Source organism: Sebastes umbrosus, chromosome 4 (genome assembly GCF_015220745.1).
Source record: "Sebastes umbrosus isolate fSebUmb1 chromosome 4, fSebUmb1.pri, whole genome shotgun sequence".
NCBI classification, from domain to species: Eukaryota; Metazoa; Chordata; class Actinopteri; order Perciformes; family Sebastidae; genus Sebastes; species Sebastes umbrosus.
The window spans coordinates 9,482,592-9,503,141 of record NC_051272.1 but is presented as its reverse complement, the minus strand read 5'-3'; the positions used below and the strand labels follow the sequence as shown (position 1 = coordinate 9,503,141).

Here is a 20,550-nt window from a genome sequence, read left to right as displayed (position 1 = left end):
TGGCCGCCACAGTGAACGGTGCTACAGTACGGCAGACAGCAGAATCGAGGCTCATTTATTATGAAAGAAGTTGTGTCTGATGGTTTCTGGTCTGAGCCGGTGCAGTCTGGCCTCTAAAGAACACATTTTAGAAATACAGACGTCCAAAAACTGAGCTTTTGATTTTCCTGATCTAAATACTATATGTGCATTTGAAGATGTAGCATGGGGAGCAAACATTGGATAACACCAGCTTTAAAACACCGTCAGTGATCTGTCGAGCAGTAACACATGAGAATCAGGTTAAATGTTGCAATGAATGATCCACACTACAATCTGGAAATACTGAAGAGGCTAAAATGATCATGAAACATCTGAAAATGAATGTAGACCACACGAAAATCTTCACGTGTTAGTGTCCGAACCAATCAGTGAGAACTTTTTCAGGCTCGATCGTATCCCCGTCTTCAGCCGCCTCAATGCAGAGGACGACTTCTTTTGTTCCTCTTTGACAGATTGATTATAATATGTAGGATTATAACGATTCACACTACCCTTATAAGCATGTGCGTTCGTTGCTTAAAACAGAATTAATGCTTTTCTGTTGCACTTGTGTAACCCCCTGGAGCGCCACAGCTGGCGGAGCGATCGTGGCCACTCGTATCAAATCACTACACGCCACAAATCTTTGATCCTTGTCGTTCATAGCTGGACTTTTAACTGTATTCACTTTGTCTTTAGCTATAGCACAACAAAGGAGGAAATAACAACAATTAATTCAATTATAACAGACAAAAAAGAAACCATTGAACTATGTAGCCTACTTACTTAGCTTACTTGTGGTAGAAACACAAAGGATAAATGACCAAATCAACAAAATCTGCAAGTCGAGCAGGCAAAACGCTCCGCCTGTGAAACGCTCTCGGTGTGGTATGACACCTCTTACTAACATACAGAGAGCGAACGAACTTGCGAATGGAGCGCGAAAAATTGTCCAGATATGCTACGAGCGATTTTTCAGATTGTAGGTTACTGTATGTGTTGTTTTTGACCAGTGAAAATAGGTTGCAGGTGCGTGAAACTTTGCATAAACAGAACCAGGGCGAGCGTTTTTTTCAAACAAGCAAGACGTCGCTCAGCCTGCTCGCTGACGCACGGAGCAGGTTAGGACATCTTCACTGGGAAAAACTGAAACAATCTGATGTTCACTCGTAGGCATCGCGTCCAGTTAGGAAGAGATGTCACACTGTGAGGAGGACGTCGTGTCGCAGCCGAAACGCGGCGCATCAGCGCCAGGTGGAATCTAGGCGTATCTGACAGAAAATTCTCAGCAGGCCTTTAGGTGCCCTGGACTACAACTGTGGTTCAAAGTGATTCCCAGCTTCTCCCAAATAGCTATGCTAATATTTTTAATTTTAGCATGTTAACATGTATACAGTACATTTAGCATGTCAGAATTAATCTAATTATAACTAGGGCTGTCAATCGATTAAAATAGTTAATCGCGATTAATCACACATTTTTTATCTGTTCAAAATGTAAAGTGAGATTTGTCAAGTATTTAATACTCTTATCAACATGGGGATGGACAAATATGCTGCTTTATGCAAATGTATGTATATATTGATTATTGGAAATCAATTAACATCCCAAAATAATGACAAATATTGTCCAGAAACCCTCACAGGTACTGCATTTAGCATAAAAATATGCTCAAATCATAACATGGCAAACTGCAGCCCAACAGGCAACAACAGCTGTCAGTGTGTCAGTGTGTCGACTTGACTATGACTTTCCCCAAACTGCATGTGATTATCATAAAGTGGACATGTGTGTAAAGGGGAGACTTGTGGGTACCCATAGAACCCATTTTTATTCACATATCTGGAGGTCAGAGGTCAAGGGACCCCTTTGAAAATGGCAATGCCAGTTTTTCCTCACCAAAATTTAGTGTAAGTTTGGAGCGTTATTAAGTCTCCGTCATGACAAGCTAGTATGGCATGGTTGGATTCCTTAGGTTTACTAGTTTCATATGATACAAGTAGCTTCTCTCTAGCTTTAAAAAAAATCTGAAGTTGCGTTAATGAGTTAAAGAAATTACTGGCGTTAAAACGAATTTGCGTTAACATGTTATTATTGCGGTAACTTTGACAGCCCTAATTATAATCTAATATCTAATATTTTAACCTCATATCCGTACATGAACTCCAACATCTTATTTTAATCAGAAGCTTCAAAGAAATTAGATTCCTACTGTACTTAAGTTGCACCATTTAGAGCCAAGACTTCAGACAAATTTCCTGTTTTCTTAAACCCTCCCCATCATTTAAGATAAAATCATATAAAAATGAATTTGTATTTATAGGCGTGGATAATGACATAACATTCTTGTCTAATTGTATTCATCCCAGAATGATCCAGAGGGGACTCTCTGTATGTAAACCACATTCTTCTCTAATCACCCGCTTGGCTTTGATTTGCTCTCTGGCACCAAACTTGCGTGTTCGAGTCTTTTGTAAACGAGGCTGGCGGCCCCTGTCGCTGCTCCAGTAATTAGACAGCCCCATTCATTCAGAAACAATGGGGCGACGGGTACACTGAGGCTCCGCTGCTGAACAGGCTGCTCACTGACCTTCTCCCAACTGCTCCCAGGACTGTTTTCTGGCCTGAGACGGACGTCCTGGGCGGGCTGGGATCCCTCTGATTGGTTGACAGGAGCCAGGTTTCCAAGGCAACCAAAGCACTGGATGGTGAGGATTCAGATCACTTTTTTTTGTTGTTGTCTGCAGGGCTTTCTGAATATCAAAACAGCCATAAAACAATCATAAAAACAGAAATATAAATGTTTCAGATATTGCCCAAACGGCCAAACCACAGACGGGATTCACGATGTGGTCTCTGGTGTCAAAGCGGTCTAAATCCACCCCGAAAGCTCTCTTCAGTCCTCTCAGTGGAGGAGCCTGTTCAGTAGGTTCACCAGCTGTTTGTAACAAACTACAGCAGTGCCCGTTCGGGGCACATGTTCGTTCCGAATGGGCCGATCGCTTGACTCCCGGTATTGCTGCTTGCAGCGTTGTCGGCAGGCATGCCCGTTCAGAGCGTGTGGCCGTTTGGGACGCGTGCACCTTCAGAGTGGGCCAATTGGTTGGCCCCCAGAAGCGCTGCTTGCAGAATTCCTGAAAATGCTTTGACTCCAGAGAAGTGTAGAAGTGTTCAGTTGTAACATTAGCATATCCAGTGAACTGCAGTCAATGAACCGCGCCCTATAAAGGCCCGCTGCAGACGACATGCTGGATTCTGTCTACAAAGCCCTGATGCCCGACTCCCGCTGCTGCACAGAGCGCCGTCCGCTTGTTTATTCAAAGTTTATTAATACTGAAGGTGTTGCGTGTCCACCAAGGACACTGCACGTCCTTGGGTCATCATCAGTATGTGCCATATGTGAAGAAAAAAAGGATGACCAGTTCTGGAGAAATGCGAAGGACACATACAGACAGAGATTCTTTGCTTTATAGACAAGATAAAGACAGACGACAGAAACGCTGCAGCACATAAAAGTCATGAATAAATATGCATGCTTTGAAGCAGAATCATCTGCAGCACATTCTCTGGAAGTTTGACCAGAAGTTGTCAAGACATCTTCCTCTCGACCAAAGTGTTGGACTGATGCACCAACATCATCCTTATTTCCAGCTGTTCTCAGACTAAAGAAGGAAACTGTTGACTGTGGACCCACTTTTTCTTGTCTCCTGTGCAGTGTGACAGTGTTTCTGCAGCAGCTATACCCCCCGGGTAAAGAGTCTTAATGCAGGCAGACTGCGGCTGCTGTCAGAGAGCTGCAGTGATGTGATTCACTGTAAAGATTCCCTCCAGATATCTGCTGACGCTCCCCCCAACTAACTCCTCACAGACGATCTGTTACTTCACATAATGAACTGAAAGTCTGCAGACTGAAGCGTCGCCTCCTCACACCGTCTGCTTCTGAGTCTCACATCCAGAAATAACAAAGAAGAGAAACCTGAGGCTGTTTCTGAAGTTCCTGACACACAACAGGAGACGAGGTGAAGCTGTTTGCTCCGATGTCTAAAATTGGTTACAAAGCTGCAGAAACATTAACATGTCAGCTGAAACCGTCTGAAAATCATGACAACAAACAAATGTGGAACACAAACAAGAAGCCAACCACCAAAGAGATGATCCGTGCAGTACTTATAGGGGTGCATACTGAGTGGCATTAAACCTAATATGACCCACTTTTGCTGCAGAGCTTTTAATGGTGATTTTGTGACTTCAAAGGTAACGTGATAAAAAAACGAAAAGCCTCAACAGTGACTGAAAACAGGAAGTGGTAAAAGATATGAGACTAACAAGAATAAGAGTCTACAACCATGCCAGCAGCTCTGTGAGGCTGGATGTTGGCACAGTGGTGCTTTAAGCTAAATGCTAACGTCAGCATGCTAACATTATATGATGTTAAAGGACCAGTGTGTTGTATGTTGTATGTTTCTCTGGTGTATAATCGCCTTATAATAAGAATCGTTGTGTTTTCGTTACCGTTTATATCTACATAGGGAGCGGGCAAAGAGACGAAACTCCAGTGTTTTTTGACAACAGCCCCTGCCACGATTTTGGACTGAAAAAGCTTATTATATTTATAATATTCTATTGTTCAACACAGGCCATTTTGGTAGAATATGAAAATAGAATAGAAAATAATTTCGTTTTACTTTTGTTACTTTTTAGGTGCATGTTTTACTGACATCAGGTAGTCGCTTTCAGTCCAAAATGGCAGAAGCGTAGCTTTGCTGCTGGGCGCTGATGTTGCAATGGAACGAACAACTGACTTTCACTTCTTGGCAATATATGTTCTTTGGAGCGGGTCCTCTTCATGGAGTCGGCCGCCATGTTTCTACAGTAGCCCAGAACGGACAAACCAAACACTGGCTCTAGAGAAGGCCATTCACGTTTTCACATTTTTGCGTCGACCACCGTAGTTCTCCTACACGCTTGGTATACGTTTCAGTTGTTTGCAATCTGCAACCTTGCCGCTAGATGCCACCAAATCCTACACCATGCACCTTTAAGCAGGTATAATGTTTACCATGCTCACTGGGGTAGTTTAGCGTGTTAGAATGGTAACATTTGCTAACACAAAGTACAGCTGAGACTGATGGGAATGTCATTAGTTTTGCAGGTATTTAGTCATGAACCAAAGTATTGGACAACATAGGCTTTTTGACCCGATGATGGTGCTGGATGAAAAGTTCAGGGATCACAAAAGCTTTTACAGTTCATCCTGAGATGGACCAAATTTCAGGGCATTCTATCCAATAGAGAGACGAAAGTCCCTTCCGGTGGAACACCATGGGACCTTATTTCGGAAAAAATACAAACGGTAGTCAACGACAAGGGATGAGATTTTTTTGATCCCGTTTAAATTGCGCCATGAATCACACATAAGATGTTTGTCAATTTAAAAAAAAGATAATTTTCCAAGTCAAGAAGTCTCAGTTTTTTGTAAAACGGTTGAAGTATCAGACTGAAAATACGTAATTAGAAAGACGGCACACCCAAAAGTCGTGTAAGAGACGTCTCTCTCTCTCTGAAGCTACGATGTCTGTCTGTTTCCTACTGACCTTTAGTGGTGCTTCTAAGTGAACTTCAGCATGAAGAAAAACATTTGATTTTAAAGTAAATATACAAAATAGTGAAGTTAGATGCCTCTTAAAGTATGTTTAGCTGCTAAATGACTGTATCATAAATCTTTTGCAGAAACAAACTCCATCATCAGCCTTTCGAGTTCAGCATCAGGCAAGAACATTGATGTGTGCTTATCCCCTCTGAGAGATAACAGGGTGAAAGGTTAAAGATAATTATGAGGAGAAATGTGAATGGAGAAAGGATCTGAGAGCCCGTCCGCCCAATTATCACCATGAAAGAGCCTTCTTGTCCAACAGTTTGAGTCAGCATCCATAATGTATCTGCTCTGACAGAAAACAGAAGCTGGACTCGTTTGGCAAATCGCAGCCCGGCTGTTTGTTGCTGGGAGCGTATTTCTAATTGTGCTTCCCCTGACGGTACTGGGTGAAATATAGAGGTGGTGGGGGGGGGGGGGATGAATTCCCTCAGTGAAGAATCAGTTTGGGCAGCGGGGCGTTCAGTCACAGCCGGTGACCTAGAAATGTTGCTGCAATCCCCAACAAAGGAGAAGAATCGGGACAATAAAGCTCTTATTTCCCCCCACCGGACGACGGCTTCCATCTGACAGAGCAGATTATAGAGGCAGGAGGGGGTGGCAGCCGAGCCGAGCCGGGCCGGGTCGGGTTGGACCGGGCCGCCAGAGCACTGAGGGCGACGGCTCCACCAGGAAGAGGCTCTGATTCAGTGAGAAATCAGCTGTTTGGGTGTGTTCAAGCTCATCAGTTTATGAGGCTTTAGGATGGTGATGCTGCAAAGACGCACTCTGACCTCTCCTGTTGGGCCGCCATCAACCCGGGAGCAACACTTTGGCTTAACAGGAAAGATAATGAAAGGATTTACATCTATAGTGTTGTTGGTAACACGGTGACCTTTCCTCTAATGACACCGCCAACCAGGAAGCGAGCATCGCTCTGGTTCCCTCGACAAAAAGCCAATGGGATTGTTCCATTGGCTTTTGGATTATTGCAGGAAATAAGCTCTGTGGCAAACACACGTTTATGATACTTACACGTTTCGTTCAGCAAGATAATCTCCACAAATGAACATCACTTTTATGATTTTTGAAATGTAAATGCAATCGGCAGAAGTAAAAAGCTATAGGCTATAAACACCGCATATACATGAAGAAATATGCTTCAGTCAAACGACGTTCTGTCAAACCTGCAGAAACCAGGAAGAGATCCCAGACATGAAATATTCATACGGCACACAACAGGCCGGCTGTTCCCAGATACTGGATTCTTCTGAAAGACCAGCTGATGCTGACGAGTCCTGAATATGGATGAGAGGACGTGAAATGAAGCCAAACGTGTAGTGACATAAAATCTCACTGTGCTCTGGAATTCAGTCATTCACACAACCAAACAATGAGTGTGTTTCAGCACCGAGCTCTGCACATTCCACACACTACACAATGTGTTTTATTTCACAATAAACTGTATTTACTCCAGGGAAATGTTACTGAGGGCTGGTAGGCAGATTCATTTTTACCTCCACACAGAACCAGGCGAGCTGTTTCCAGTCTTTATCATGGAGCCCTGGGCACAGGCATGCAAAAGGCCCCACCACCTCTCTTACACAAGCAACACAGACTTTATAATTGATTAGCCTCTTTTTGTTGTTGTTTTGTGTCTCTTTGTAGTCGTTATGTGTCTCTTTGTAATTGTTTTGGACTTTTTGTAGTCATGTTTCGCCCCTTTTTGTAGTTGTTTTGCATCTCTTTGTGGTCACTTTGTGTGTCTTTGTGGTAATTTTGGGTGTCTTTGTAGTTACTTTGTGTCTATGTGGTTGTTTTGTGTCTCTTTGTAGTAATTTAGTGTCTTTTTGTGGTCGTTTTGTATCTCTGTAGTAATTTTGTGTGTCTTTGTGGTCATTTTGAGTGTCTTTGTAGTTACTTTGTGTCTCTTTGTGGTTGTTTTGTGTCTCTTTGTGGTCACTTTGTGTCTTTAAAGTCATTTAGTGTCTTTGTGGTCATTTTGAGTATCTTTTTAGTTACTTTGTGTCTCTTTGTGGTTTTGTGTCATTTTATGTCTCTTTATATGTAGTTGTTTTGGTCTCTTTCTAGTCTTTTTGTGTCTCTTTGTGGTCGTTTTATGTTTCTTTGTGGTCATTTTGAGTCTCTTCCTGGTTAGTACGCATCTGTTTGATTGACATTTTCCGTAATCAATCTATGTTTTTTATACTAGGCTAAGCTAACCAGCTGCTGGCTGTAGCCTTATATTTAGGCTACTCTGCAGACATATTAACACAATTTTGCCATGAGATGAGAGAACCAGGTGATGCTGGTGTGTGTGCGTGCGTGCTTGTGTTCTAGGGTGGATTTATGGAGAGGAGAAAAAAATAAAGAAAATAAGTAAGTAATAAAGGTAGTTAACAAAAACAAAATAAATAAATGAGCAAGGAACATAATTAATATATACAGTATATAGAGAGTAACTTCATATAATTGTGAGAATGTTATCACAGAAAAACATAAATACACACATGTATTAATAATCCTGCTGGATTTCATTGTGTACTTGTGATATTTTTGTATACTATCCCTGCATTGTTTATTATTTAATTACTAACATTTTGAATCAAACAGCAGAAATGTCCCAGCATGCATCTGCAGTTCGGTGAAAAGGTGAATAAATACAAGTTCAAGTAAAGAAATGTTCAAAGGGAAGTACACTGAATTCAATAATACTTAAAGGTCTTGTGCGCCATCTAGCTCACAGTCTGGGTGTTACACCGGCACTCTCCTTCTGCACTGATGTGATTGTGATCTACAAGAGAATATTAAAGGTTGTTTATGACTGAAGGGTTTTATAGTTGTATCTCCTGAACAGCAGAGCCAGCTTTAGACTTCATTAGTGTTCGAGTCTTTCATAGCTGCTGGCCTTCAATACCAGGTACATTTACCTAAGTAAATGTTACCTAAGCTGTTTTTCTGACACCATGACTTTTTAAAAACAAACATATGATGATCTTATAGAATATGATGCACAGCTGGAGGCTAGGGCTGTAAAAGTTAACGCAATAAAAATGCATTACGCAAATCCATTTTAACGGCACTAATTTCTTTAACACATTTACGCAACTTGCAACTTTTAAGTTGTAGCGGGCGGTTTTAAAGCTAGAGAGAAGGTACTGGTGTCAAACATGAGGAATCGATTGGTACCAACCATGTCATACTAGCTTGTCGAGAAGGAGGTTAAACAACTTTCCAAACTTACTCTAAATTTTGGCGAGGAAAAAACTATTATGGCCATTTTCAAAGGGGTCCCTTGACCTCTGACCTCAAGATATGTGAATGAAAATGGGTTGTATGGGTACCCACGAGTCTCCCCTTTACAGACATGCCCACTTTATAATAATCACATGCAGTTTGGGGCAAGTCATAGTCAAGACAGCACACTGACACTTACTTAAGTAAGGTTTTGAATGCAGGACTTTTACTTATAGTGGAGTATTTTCAGTGTGGTATTAGTACTTTTACTTCAGTAAGGGATGTTAATACTTAGGTGAGCATGTACTGCGAATGATTTAAACCTCATTGCCTACCTCGCTCTGCTGTGGGACTGCAGACGTTGCTCTTCTTCAGGGACGTCTGCGCCAACATCTGTCCTCTGGAAAGACAGAGGGGAAACAGGTAAATGTGACAACAAGCAGAAAAAACTCAACTCTTTTGTCCAAAAGTCTCAACACCCTCTCTCTGGACAACAACCAGTCAGGGGGCTTCCTGTTTTAAATGATGTATATAAAGAATGTGAATATACAAATAAGTACATTAAGAATAGGTGTACAAAGAACAGATACTTACCATTTGTGTTTGCCCATCTATACAGTATATTATTCAAGGATCAAAACAAGTGCATCATGTTGACCAGCAGATGACGCCGTAACACCACAGATCAGCACTATAAAAGTTCTCTGAGTGAAGAGTTTGTACTAAAAAGTAAAACGTTTATTGAAAGGCTCTGTGAAAACACACGTCAGTCAGCAGTTTTATACATTTTTGCAGCAACGTTTTATGTACATTTATTTTGTTTTACACAATAAATAACAAATAAAAAACACAAAGGATGTGAAATATAAAAAAATGTTTTGTTCTTTCTGCAGGACTCTGGTTCAACCGGTGATCTTTGACCTGCAGGTGGTTCAGGCGGGGTTGGCGTTGGACGGTGTGGCGGTGGGTTTGGTGATGGCGCTGTGGCAGATCTGATAGCAGGTTTGGTTCTGGCCCCCGTCATCCTCTCCTCGGTACGCTGTCAGACACAAATCCATCCACGGACGCTCACCTGAGGAGACGTAAACACGAGAACGACATTACACACCCGAGACCAACTTCACTCAAATTTTAATTAAAAATAATCTAATTAAAATGAGGAATCTTTTCTTTCTTTCTTTTATATTTTAAACTGAAACTGTGTACATGTTAGTACTGTTTTATTGTACTAAACAGCATGTTAGTACACAGTTACAGTACACTGTTTTAGTGTATTAAATAGCATGTTTGTATGGAATTTCGGACTCAACCTTGGATTCAATGCTGACACACATATATATATATATATATATATATATATATATATTTATATATATATATACTGCATTATTTATATATATACAGGACTGTCTCAGAGAATTAGAATATTGTGATAAAGTTCTTTATTTTCTGTAATGCAATTAAAAAAACAAAAATGTCATGCATTCTGGATTCATTACAAATCAACTGAAATATTGCAAGCCTTTTATTCTTTTAATATTGCTGATTATGGCTTACAGCTTAAGAAAACACAAATATCCTATCTCTAAATATTAGAATATTTCCTCAGACCAAGTAAAAAAAAAGATTGATAACAGTAAAACAAAATCAAACATTTGAAAATGTCCATTAATGCACTCAGTACTTGGTTGGGAATCCTTTTGCACGGATTACAGCATCAATGCGGCGTGGCATGGAGGCAATCAGCCTGTGGCATTGCTGAGGTGTTATGGATGCCCATGATGCTTCAATAGCGGCCTTTAGCTCATTTGCATTGTTGGGTCTGGTGTCTTTCAGCTTCCTCTTCACAATACCCCACAAATTCTCTATGGGGTTCAGGTCAGGGGAATTGGCAGGCCAATCGAGGACAGTAATGCCATGGGCAGTACACCAGTTACTGGTGGTTCTGGCACTGTGGGCAGGTGCCAGATCATGCTGGAAAATGAAATCCTCATCTCCATAGAGCTTTCCAGCATGATCTGGCACCTGCCCACAGTGCCAGAACCACCAGTAACTGGTGTACTGCCCATGGCATTACTGTCCTCGATTGGCCTGCCAATTCCCCTGACCTGAACCCCATAGAGAATTTGTGGGGTATTGTGAAGAGGAAGCTGAAAGACACCAGACCCAACAATGCAAATGAGCTAAAGGCCGCTATTGAAGCATCATGGGCATCCATAACACCTCAGCAATGCCACAGGCTGATTGCCTCCATGCCACGCCGCATTGATGCTGTAATCCGTGCAAAAGGATTCCCAACCAAGTACTGAGTGCATTAATGGACATTTTCAAATGTTTGATTTTGTTTTACTGTTATCAATCTTTTTTTTTACTTGGTCTGAGGAAATATTCTAATATTTAGAGATAGGATATTTGTGTTTTCTTAAGCTGTAAGCCATAATCAGCAATATTAAAAGAATAAAAGGCTTGCAATATTTCAGTTGATTTGTAATGAATCCAGAATGCATGACATTTTTGTTTTTTTAATTGCATTACAGAAAATAAAGAACTTTATCACAATATTCTAATTCTCTGAGACAGTCCTGTATATATATATATATATATATATATATATATATATATATATATATATATATATATATATATATATATATATATATATATATAAATAATGCAGTTTACAGAATATTTCTTAATTGACATAAAGGATGATCTGGGTACTTATTTATACCAAATAACCACATTTACAGCTAATTTATTCTTGTGATATGTCAGTGAATCACCAGCTGGATTCAAGAGTTTCACACTCTTGAATCCAGCTGTTTGTGGGTTTGACAGATGTACCAGTGCTGCCCCCTGCTGGACACAGGGAGTCCATTGTTTTCTGGATGCTGTTCTGAGCCTCCTGATTGGCTGCTACGTCCTCTGCCGACACACCGAAGAACGACTCCTGATGAAAGACACAAACAACCATCATCATCATCATCATCACGGCTCATTAAACTTCTACAAACTGTTTCAGGTGGTTTCATCATGTCATGTATTTTTACTTCAAGATGTTTATTTGATGTCTCACCACAATGTGTGCAACTCAATTCTCTGAGCAGAAAAGTTCTCAGAGACTTTATTTATCAAAACCATATCACTCAATCATTTAAAGGGTTTGAGCCGGAGAAAACAATTGTTCTCATCATATCAGACGCCGGATCGATGCTGTCAGCAGACTTCTCATTTTTAGATTCTAACATTATTTTACGTGAGATAGCCAAACCACAAAATGAAACTGTTAACTGGTAAAAGAGCGTTATAAATGGGTGTCTGTACGTTTGGCTGTATTTTGTTGTGTTTTCTCACTCTGCAGTTTTTTTTCTTTCTAAATGTTGTACATGAGTTGTCAAATTGGTGAAGATGTTTTCTTCATTTGTGTGTTTTGTTAAAGGGATAGTTCAGGTGTTTTGAAGTGGGGTTGTATGAGGTACTTATCCATAGCCAGTGTATTACCTACAGTAGATGGTGGTCGGAATGCCTCCAGTTTGGAGAAACTGTTCGCCGCTTTTCCTTTGCCGTGAGACGGCCCGTTTTTAACTTTTTGCTCTTCTGTTTTTAAATCTGTTATTTGTGCTTATAGGTGTGAATCTTTTGTACTCCTGTCTTGGCCTGGACTCCCTCGGAAGAGATTTAATATCTCAACAGGCCTATCCTCGAAAAATAAAAGTTGAATAAATAAATAAAAAAATAAAAAAAATTTAATTTTCTATTATTCTGATGATTTTCTTCCCAGTTAATTGCTTATTCGTCATCAAATGTCAGAAAATACAGAAAACTGCCCTTACAATTTAAAAGTTGTTTGTTTTGTCCAATCAACAGTCCCCCCAAAAAACACATTATTGATTTACTATTACGCAGGACAAAGAATAACAGTAAATCCCCAAAATTGAGAAAATCAAACTAGGGACTATTTGGTATTTTTGCTTTAAAAATTACTTAACAATTAACCTATTATAACATAATAAATATAGATTGATTTACGAATGATTGATTAGTTGATTAATCGACTAATCGTTTCAGCTCTAAATCACAATTTAAGTCATTAGGTCCAATAAATACTTCTTGCCTTGTGCCAACACTACAGTAACTCACTTGTTGCTTGTTTTTTGGCCCTCTTTTTGATTCACCTGGTATAATGTGAACCTTTCTTTAAATTTAAATAAGTTTATTAATCCCCAGAGAGGAAACTAGTTTCACACAAGTCATACAGGTCACAGCAACTTATATAAGACACAATGCTACTACAGTAGTAACAGTTTGGTAAAAGTTCAGACAGATGGTAAAAAAAACTCAGATTTTATCCCTTCTCCTTGTGATCTAATCTCCTCTGATCCAGAGTCAGCAGCATTTTAAATGTGATCTGAAACTCACGGCGTCTCTCCACAGGAAGACGTCCAGCGTGTCGGTGGCGTCCTGCAGCTCGAGCTTCATCAGCAGGACGAACTGCAGCAGCTGAACGCCGAGAGCTGCAGACCAAGAGGAGACGTTAACGCTGTGTGATTTATATCAGAGGAAAAAACCTGCAGCTAGAACAGACCTGAGATCAGCCGGGAGTCGTTTTATAAGATTTTACAAACCTGCTGAATCAGGAGGAAGGAAAAGGAGCCGGACAAAAAAGTTTATGTGAAAGATTGAGCTGTTCAGGGGTTTTAAACACTGAACACAACATGAACACACAAACACACAAAACTCTTCTTGATGGTGCATTCAAGGACAAGATCTAATTGACAATCTTTGTTGTCAGAATATTAGAGCAGCACCTTACAGTTATTGTTATTATCTATTCATGTCAGAAAGCCCAACATAGTTTCCCAGAGAGCACAGAGACGTCTTCAAACATCCAAATAATATTCAGTTTACGATGATATAAAAACAGAAAAATCCTCAAATTTGAGAAGCTCCAACTCATCAAGTTGTAAAAAGGATAATGAGAAGTCGATGGTTTGTTTTAGTAAAGCTACACCAACAGATACACTCTCATTTTAATCTCACAGCTGTCTGCACCGGCTCCGTGCAGTGGCGGCGCGATTCGAGGAACGGGGCGTCACGTTAACCACTCCTCATTTGGATAAAGTTGAGGTCTAGGTCTAGTTTAACATTTAAACTAACCCTTGTTGATTTAAAAAATAAAGACAGATTCAGCAACTGCATGGTTAAATTCTCGCATAAAATGTTTTCAGAAACACATTTCAGTGAACTATTTTAGTGATATAGGAGAAGAAGGTTGACAAACGAGCCGCCATGTTGGTTCTGGTTTGAAAGCTGGAAGCAGCAGCACACTAGAGAAAACGTTCGTCCAATCAGGTGTCTTGTGTCTAGTGGCAGCCCATCAAGCGTCCAACGCTGGGAAGCGAGGCGATCCCTCACGATAAAAAACGCCCCTGTGGACACGTACCATTACAGGCGTAAAGCGTGGTTTCTGCTTACTGCTAGTTTCTGCTTGGCCAAAGTGACGTCACACCATCCGACACGGGCCTTTGCAGGGGTTCAATGCGGCAGGTTTTCGTCCACCCGTGCGCATCCAAATTGTTCTAACTACGCGGATGCAGATGGAGGGTGAAAATGGAGAATAAGAAGAGATCCAAACGTTTCCTTGTCACGATTCCATGTCAGCTCATGTCCGTGTGACCGTCCTTGTGGAAAGTTTAACTGTAGCTTAACCGCTACCGTTATTTTTTCGACAATACATGCATAAATGCGAGGTTGATGCCCAATAAAAACTACTACTTTACTACATTACTCAAATTTACTACATATTTTAGGGTTTTATCATTATTTAATAATTTTACTTATTAAACTTTATTCATATTATCTTTATTTTGTTATTATCTGACCTTGGTATGGTGGCATGTTTTCTCCTTTATTGCTGTTTACTTATTGATTCTGTATTGTGTAATCCTCATCTTAATGTGTAAAGCGTTTTGAAAAGTGGTAGCCTATACAAATAAAGTTTTCTTCCTCTCTCAAACTTTAACAGAGCCTATAGGATCATGAGGGGGAAACGGGAAAACTGCACAGAAAGTTTGGCAGCTCCTTTTCTGCTCGACGCTTTGAAAGGCTCGGACCACAAGAAACCGGTAAAGACAGTCACTTCCGTGTCGTATGAACGCTGTTGTTACATGTGCGACGAGTGCGACGCTGATGTGACGTTTGCAGTCTAGACACGGGGTTAGAGGCAGCCGAACATGAAAACACAACACTGACACTCTGAGTGTGAGCCGCTTCCTGTGTGATCTCTTCTCTCACCTTCTGCAATGACCTTCTCATCGATCAGCTCGACTCCTTCAGCACACAGAGGTTCCCTCACTGTACCCTCGGAGCAATGCTTACACCTGCAACACAGGAAACCATAAAGAGAACGGATGATCAGCGGTGGGATATCTATGTGGGCCTCCTTTACTGTGATGTGGACTAACGTTCCTGCACAGTTGGTTAAAATACAACATGGGCAAAAGTATGTAGTCATCCTTTCTAATTAGTGAGTTCAGCTGCCTCAGTCACACCCATTCCTAACAGCTGCATACGTTTAAATATAGAGCGTCGGGGTGCCACATCGCCCTGTCGGGGTTTATTTCACAACAATGACCGACCCGCTGTGCGTTATCCCTGATGTTGCAACTAACTGGTTTTGATAAATCTCTAACTGTTTTCTCGGATTCATCAGTGTGTGTCATCTCTGACCCGTAGTATCTCTTCCTGCCTCTGAACAGGAAAGGTGCAGACAGGTCGAGCAGAGCCAGGTGACCTCCCGATGACCCCACAGGGACGATGTTCTGGTAGCCGGCGGCGAGTCGACACGTTTCCTCCAGAGTCGAACCTGCAAGACACCAGAACCTTCATCACTGGGTGTCTGATTGAAGGATGAAAACTTTGATGGCAGCAGGAAAAAATAAACCTTTAAAAAAAATATGTTTTCCCTCCAAATGTGCTCAAAATCTAACTTTTACTTTTGCTAATTTAAAAAACACTACGACTGTTACCCATGAGGAAGATGAGCTCCTTGGTTTTGTCCTCGCACATGAGCTTTGTGGACAGGTGAACACTCAGCGCTCGCTTCGGGGATCTTGGGGAATCTCCGGGGACAACGACCCGCCCAGAGAGCGCCCACGGTGGGAGGCTGCAGGGTCCAGAGTCCTGGGACGCCTCAGAGAAGAGACGCGCCACCAGTTCATCATCTGGGACCTCCTGCCTGAGATCAGAGGGACATCAGATATCTAATGTCATTATATTTCATAAATGATTCATTATACTGCGTCACAGTTTACAGGAAGCATTGAGAGCTTGCTGAGTCTTTTAATATTGTGACACTTTGACGCGACAGTGTGTGTGTGTGTGTGTGTGTGTGTGTGTGTGTGTGTGTGGGCCTACATTGATGTACACTTGCTGCAGTAGAGTTTCAGAGCCTGGTGGAGTCTACGCGGCTCATAGGATCTCAGCTGGACTCTGACGTGGTGAACTCGACCCGGATCGGACCGCTTCAGCTCGGACAGGGTCGCTGGCTGCGTGTCGTGGCCACAGATTCTCTCTGACACAAACACACACACACAATAAACACAGTTAGAGATTCACAGACACAAGCAATATGACCAGTGAGAAACAGCAGAAAGGATACAAATAAAATGACATAATTGCAGTTTACTACCAGTACACTGATCCACACAGCTTGTGGATGAGTCTGCAGGGAGAGCCGGTGGTGATTTAAATTAAGTTATTAATTATCAAATTAATTAATTATTAAAGTTAATTATCAAAGTTAACACGATAATAACGTGTTAAAGCAAATTTATTTTAAAGCCACTAATTTTTTTAACGCATTAACACAAGTTGCGATTTTGAGGTTGTAGCGGGCTCAGTTTTAAAGCTAGAGTGAAGATACTGGTATCATATGAAACTAAAAAAAACTCAGAAATCCACTGGTACCAACCATGTCATACTAGCTTGTTGGGAAGGAGGTTAAATAACACTCCAAACTTACGCTAAATTTTGGCTAGGAAAAACTGGCATGGCCATTTTCAAAGTGGTCCCTTGACCTCTGACCTCAAGATATGTGAATGAAAATGGGTTCTATGGGTACCAACGAGTCTCCCCTTTACAGACATGCCCACTTTATGATAATCACATGCAGTTTGGGGCAAGTCATAGTCAAGTCAGCACACTGACACACTGACATCTGTTGTTGCCTGTTGGGCTGCAGTTTGCCATGTTATGATTTGAGCATTTTTTTGTATGCTAAATGCAGTACCTGTGAGGGTTTCTGGACAATATCTGTCAGTGTTTTGTGTTGTTAATTGATTTACAATAATAATTATATACATACATACATTTGCATAAAGCAGCATATTTTGCCCACTCCCATGTTGATAATACTTGACAAATCTCCCTTTAAGGTACATTTTGAACAGATAAAAAATGTGTGATTAATTTGCAGATATTGTGATTAACTATGGACAATCATGTGATTAGTCCCGATTGAATATTATAATTGATTGACAGCCCTACCTTAAATATATTCCAAACTGAGAGAAACAGACAATAAGTGACAAACCGCTGATCTTCAAGAGTTCAACTGGCTGCATTTGCTTCATTTTATAAATGTGGACAGTTTAACTTCACACCAGACTTGTTGAGCTGCTGCAGTGTGTTGTGTTTCATACCTGTGCTGCACTCCACTGGTTCAGCATCTAAAAACAGAAACACAAGAACCATCAAGGACTGAACCAGATACAGGAATACACAAATCAATAAGAGACAAGTTATACAGGCCTTTAAACAAACTGCACTCTGCTGAGCTGCTGAAAAGCGTTTTATTAGAAGGCTTAAATCCTACAGCATCGTCCTGCTACTGAGCAGCAGTTTCCAAACAACTACCTCGAGATTAACAGCTGATAAAAGGTTGCATTTTGAATTTTGTTTCTTCTGAAATACTATTCTATTAAAGAGATGCAGTAATATACACAGGAAATAAAAGCAAACAATATTCAGACATTATACAAACAAGAAGCTTCCAAAGAAAGAGAATAAATAAAGACATACATTTAATTGAAGGGGACCTATTATGCTTTTGTGCTTTTCCCCTTTCCTTTAGTGTGTTACATAGTTTTTTGTGTATGTAAAAGGTCTGCAAAGCCCAAAGTCCACGCCAAAGGGAGTTACTCTCCCCCACAGAAACACTGCTCCTGAACTGTCTGAAACGCCTCGCTTGAATTCCCGCCTTTTCTACCTTAACGTGGTGATGTCATCAAGTAACACATTTGCATAACGGCCAGTTTGGCACAACCTCAAACAAAGCTAGTTAGAGCTGAGCTGAAGCAGAGTCCAGCGTTTCCAACAAGAGGGTGAAAAGAAGCGCTGCAGCACTTATGAGAAAAGTAAAGCGTTTAACATTAAAGCATGTAAACATGTTCTAGTAGAAACCCAAAATACAAGTATGCACCTGAATATAAGCATAATAGGTCCTCTTTAAGTGTTAAAAATTTAATTTGAATTTGAATTGTATGCCCTATATAATAAGAATGGTGCATATGAGTGGCTTTATGTCATGAATTCAACATCATGTTTTCTCTTTTTTCTTCTTCGCCTGTGGTTCTGGTATCTTTGCCCTTAAAAGACCTGGTTCTGATAAAAAAAAAAAAAAAAAATGAATTACTTCAGTCTGCACAAAGCCACGTTGTTGATAAAGAAGTTAAATTTAAAAGAAGAACATTCGTGCTCTTTCTGCAAAGAAACCGCGTCCCAAATCTTTCGTCCACTCAGAGTTACATAACAGACGTCAGGCCTGCAGGTCTGAACACAGACAAACCGCTGCAGCATTAAAAGAACTCTTCAGCATTAAAAACAAGCTCTGTCTGTCTGTCTGTCTGTCTGTGTGGAAACCTTCAGGTCACAGTCAAAGTTTGGACCTTGTACTTTATTCCCAGTGAAGCGTGGGCTTTTAGAAGGCCCTGCTAATGGATGCAGGTCCCCGCAGCTTCAATCCATCCGTCCGTCCTCTTCCTCGGTCTGTCTGAGCAGTCAGGATGTTCATATTTCCGCTGCTGGCGAACATATTTTTTCATTTAATCAAAGACCGGCGGGCAGCCACCACTCACATTATTCTCTCTTCTTTCAACTTTAGTCACGCAATGAAAATATTTGGGTTGTCCTTCTCAGTCATTTTGTAAGCAGACGCTACAAAGGAGGAAAAACAAGTCCAGCGGCGTGTTTGCACAGGAAGCATTTCAACCATGTTTTTTTCGCCGTCCATCTCAACGGCTAACGTTTCACTCGGGCTATACGCACTTAAACGCAACCAGAAGCGAATGCTAGCAGCCCTGTGAGCTGTAGTTGGTCACAATAACAATAACATAAACATCATGACAAAAAAAGAAGATTAAAAAGAAAACAAATGGACAATGAATCAGATTCAGCTGTCAATCATAGGAAATAAGCTCCAAAATATCATTTTCAGCTTTCTATACCTATATCAGCTATGTAATATAAAGAACCAAAGAAACCCTCATTCAAAATCAAATAACAAAAAAGAAACAGCCTTAGAACGGAGCCTTTCTCAACAGTATGTCATGTTATTCCCTCCATACGTCTATGGTAGGAGGAGAAGTGCTGCTGTGCGTTCCTGTGTGTGTAACAAGCAGAGTGTACGCATGTTGTCAACCCGCCTATGTAGACGCATCTTACTATCTGAATAATGCGCTCTTGGACAATACTGCGCCAGACTTTAGACCAGGTTTTTGTTGGTCAATGTCGCAATCGCTTTCTGCTGCCTCAAGATAGCAACATACCAACAATGCGCCTGACCATATCTCATTTTAAGACCAACCCGCCTATGGGCGCACAGATGGATGCAAGTACATTTGCTACTGACACAACGTGGGCGCTGGGCGTGAAAATGACAACTGCGTCTGTCTGAAACTAGCAATGACGGTTACGCTGCGCTGTGCGCCGCTTTTTGCTGGGTGTAAGATAGAGCCCTAATGGCAGTTTGGGGCCATCAATGAGCGTCATTTGGTCTAGATTTTGTGGAGTGTACCGCACCGTCGGCTCTAGTCTGCCCATATCAGAATTTTTTCGGACAATTCAGCATGTTGAATCAGCGGCGGAGCTCGTCGGTGAGAGAAATCACTCTGATTGGCTGTTCAGCTTCAACGAATCATAGTACGAGAAGATAAACCGAAGTGAGGAAAGCATGCAAACAAGTAATTTCATCTTCATCTCATCTGATCATTCCAACACATGGATATTTTCACAGCGACATGGCCATCTGGAATGAAGCTAAGTGGTGAGTGAGAGTGGTGTGAAAATGGTCAGCAAACACTGCTTTACTTCATGTACGCATCATAACAACGGCTTGCATATCCGCTGTCCTAGGTCTTCCGGTTTCCCTTTTTGAATGATGAATACAGACTACCACCGCCTGCTGCTCTGGAGAGTTATTTCATCTCACGCAGGCGCAGACCGTACATGGTAGTCGGCCGTCGGCTGTAATCTTTGTGGTGTGTTCGAGGTCAACTTTTTGGCCAAGACAAAGGCAACGTGAGGCGACTCAACGGTTGGCCTTCATCGCCGCTAGTTCTTTGACGTCAGGTTGGTGTGTAAGAGTCTTCAGGCAGGCTGGC

At 41.2% G+C, this 20,550-nt stretch overlaps 1 protein-coding gene across 1 annotated transcript in view; it reads right to left on the bottom strand.

The window, feature by feature from the left end:
* Positions 1-9,606: 9,606 nt before the first annotated feature.
* The window catches only part of pot1 (protection of telomeres 1 homolog), a 67,753-nt gene continuing 56,809 nt past the window's right edge, over positions 9,607-20,550 (bottom strand). The window contains exons 13-20 of the mRNA XM_037768230.1: positions 17,593-17,619; positions 16,307-16,463; positions 15,919-16,127; positions 15,620-15,755; positions 15,185-15,270; positions 13,310-13,404; positions 11,735-11,840; positions 9,607-9,962 (exon numbers count right to left, since the gene is read on the bottom strand). Coding sequence (XP_037624158.1) covers positions 9,823-9,962; positions 11,735-11,840; positions 13,310-13,404; positions 15,185-15,270; positions 15,620-15,755; positions 15,919-16,127; positions 16,307-16,463; positions 17,593-17,619 — 956 coding nt within the window. The 3' untranslated portion in view covers positions 9,607-9,822. The remainder of the gene's footprint in view (positions 9,963-11,734; positions 11,841-13,309; positions 13,405-15,184; positions 15,271-15,619; positions 15,756-15,918; positions 16,128-16,306; positions 16,464-17,592; positions 17,620-20,550) is intronic.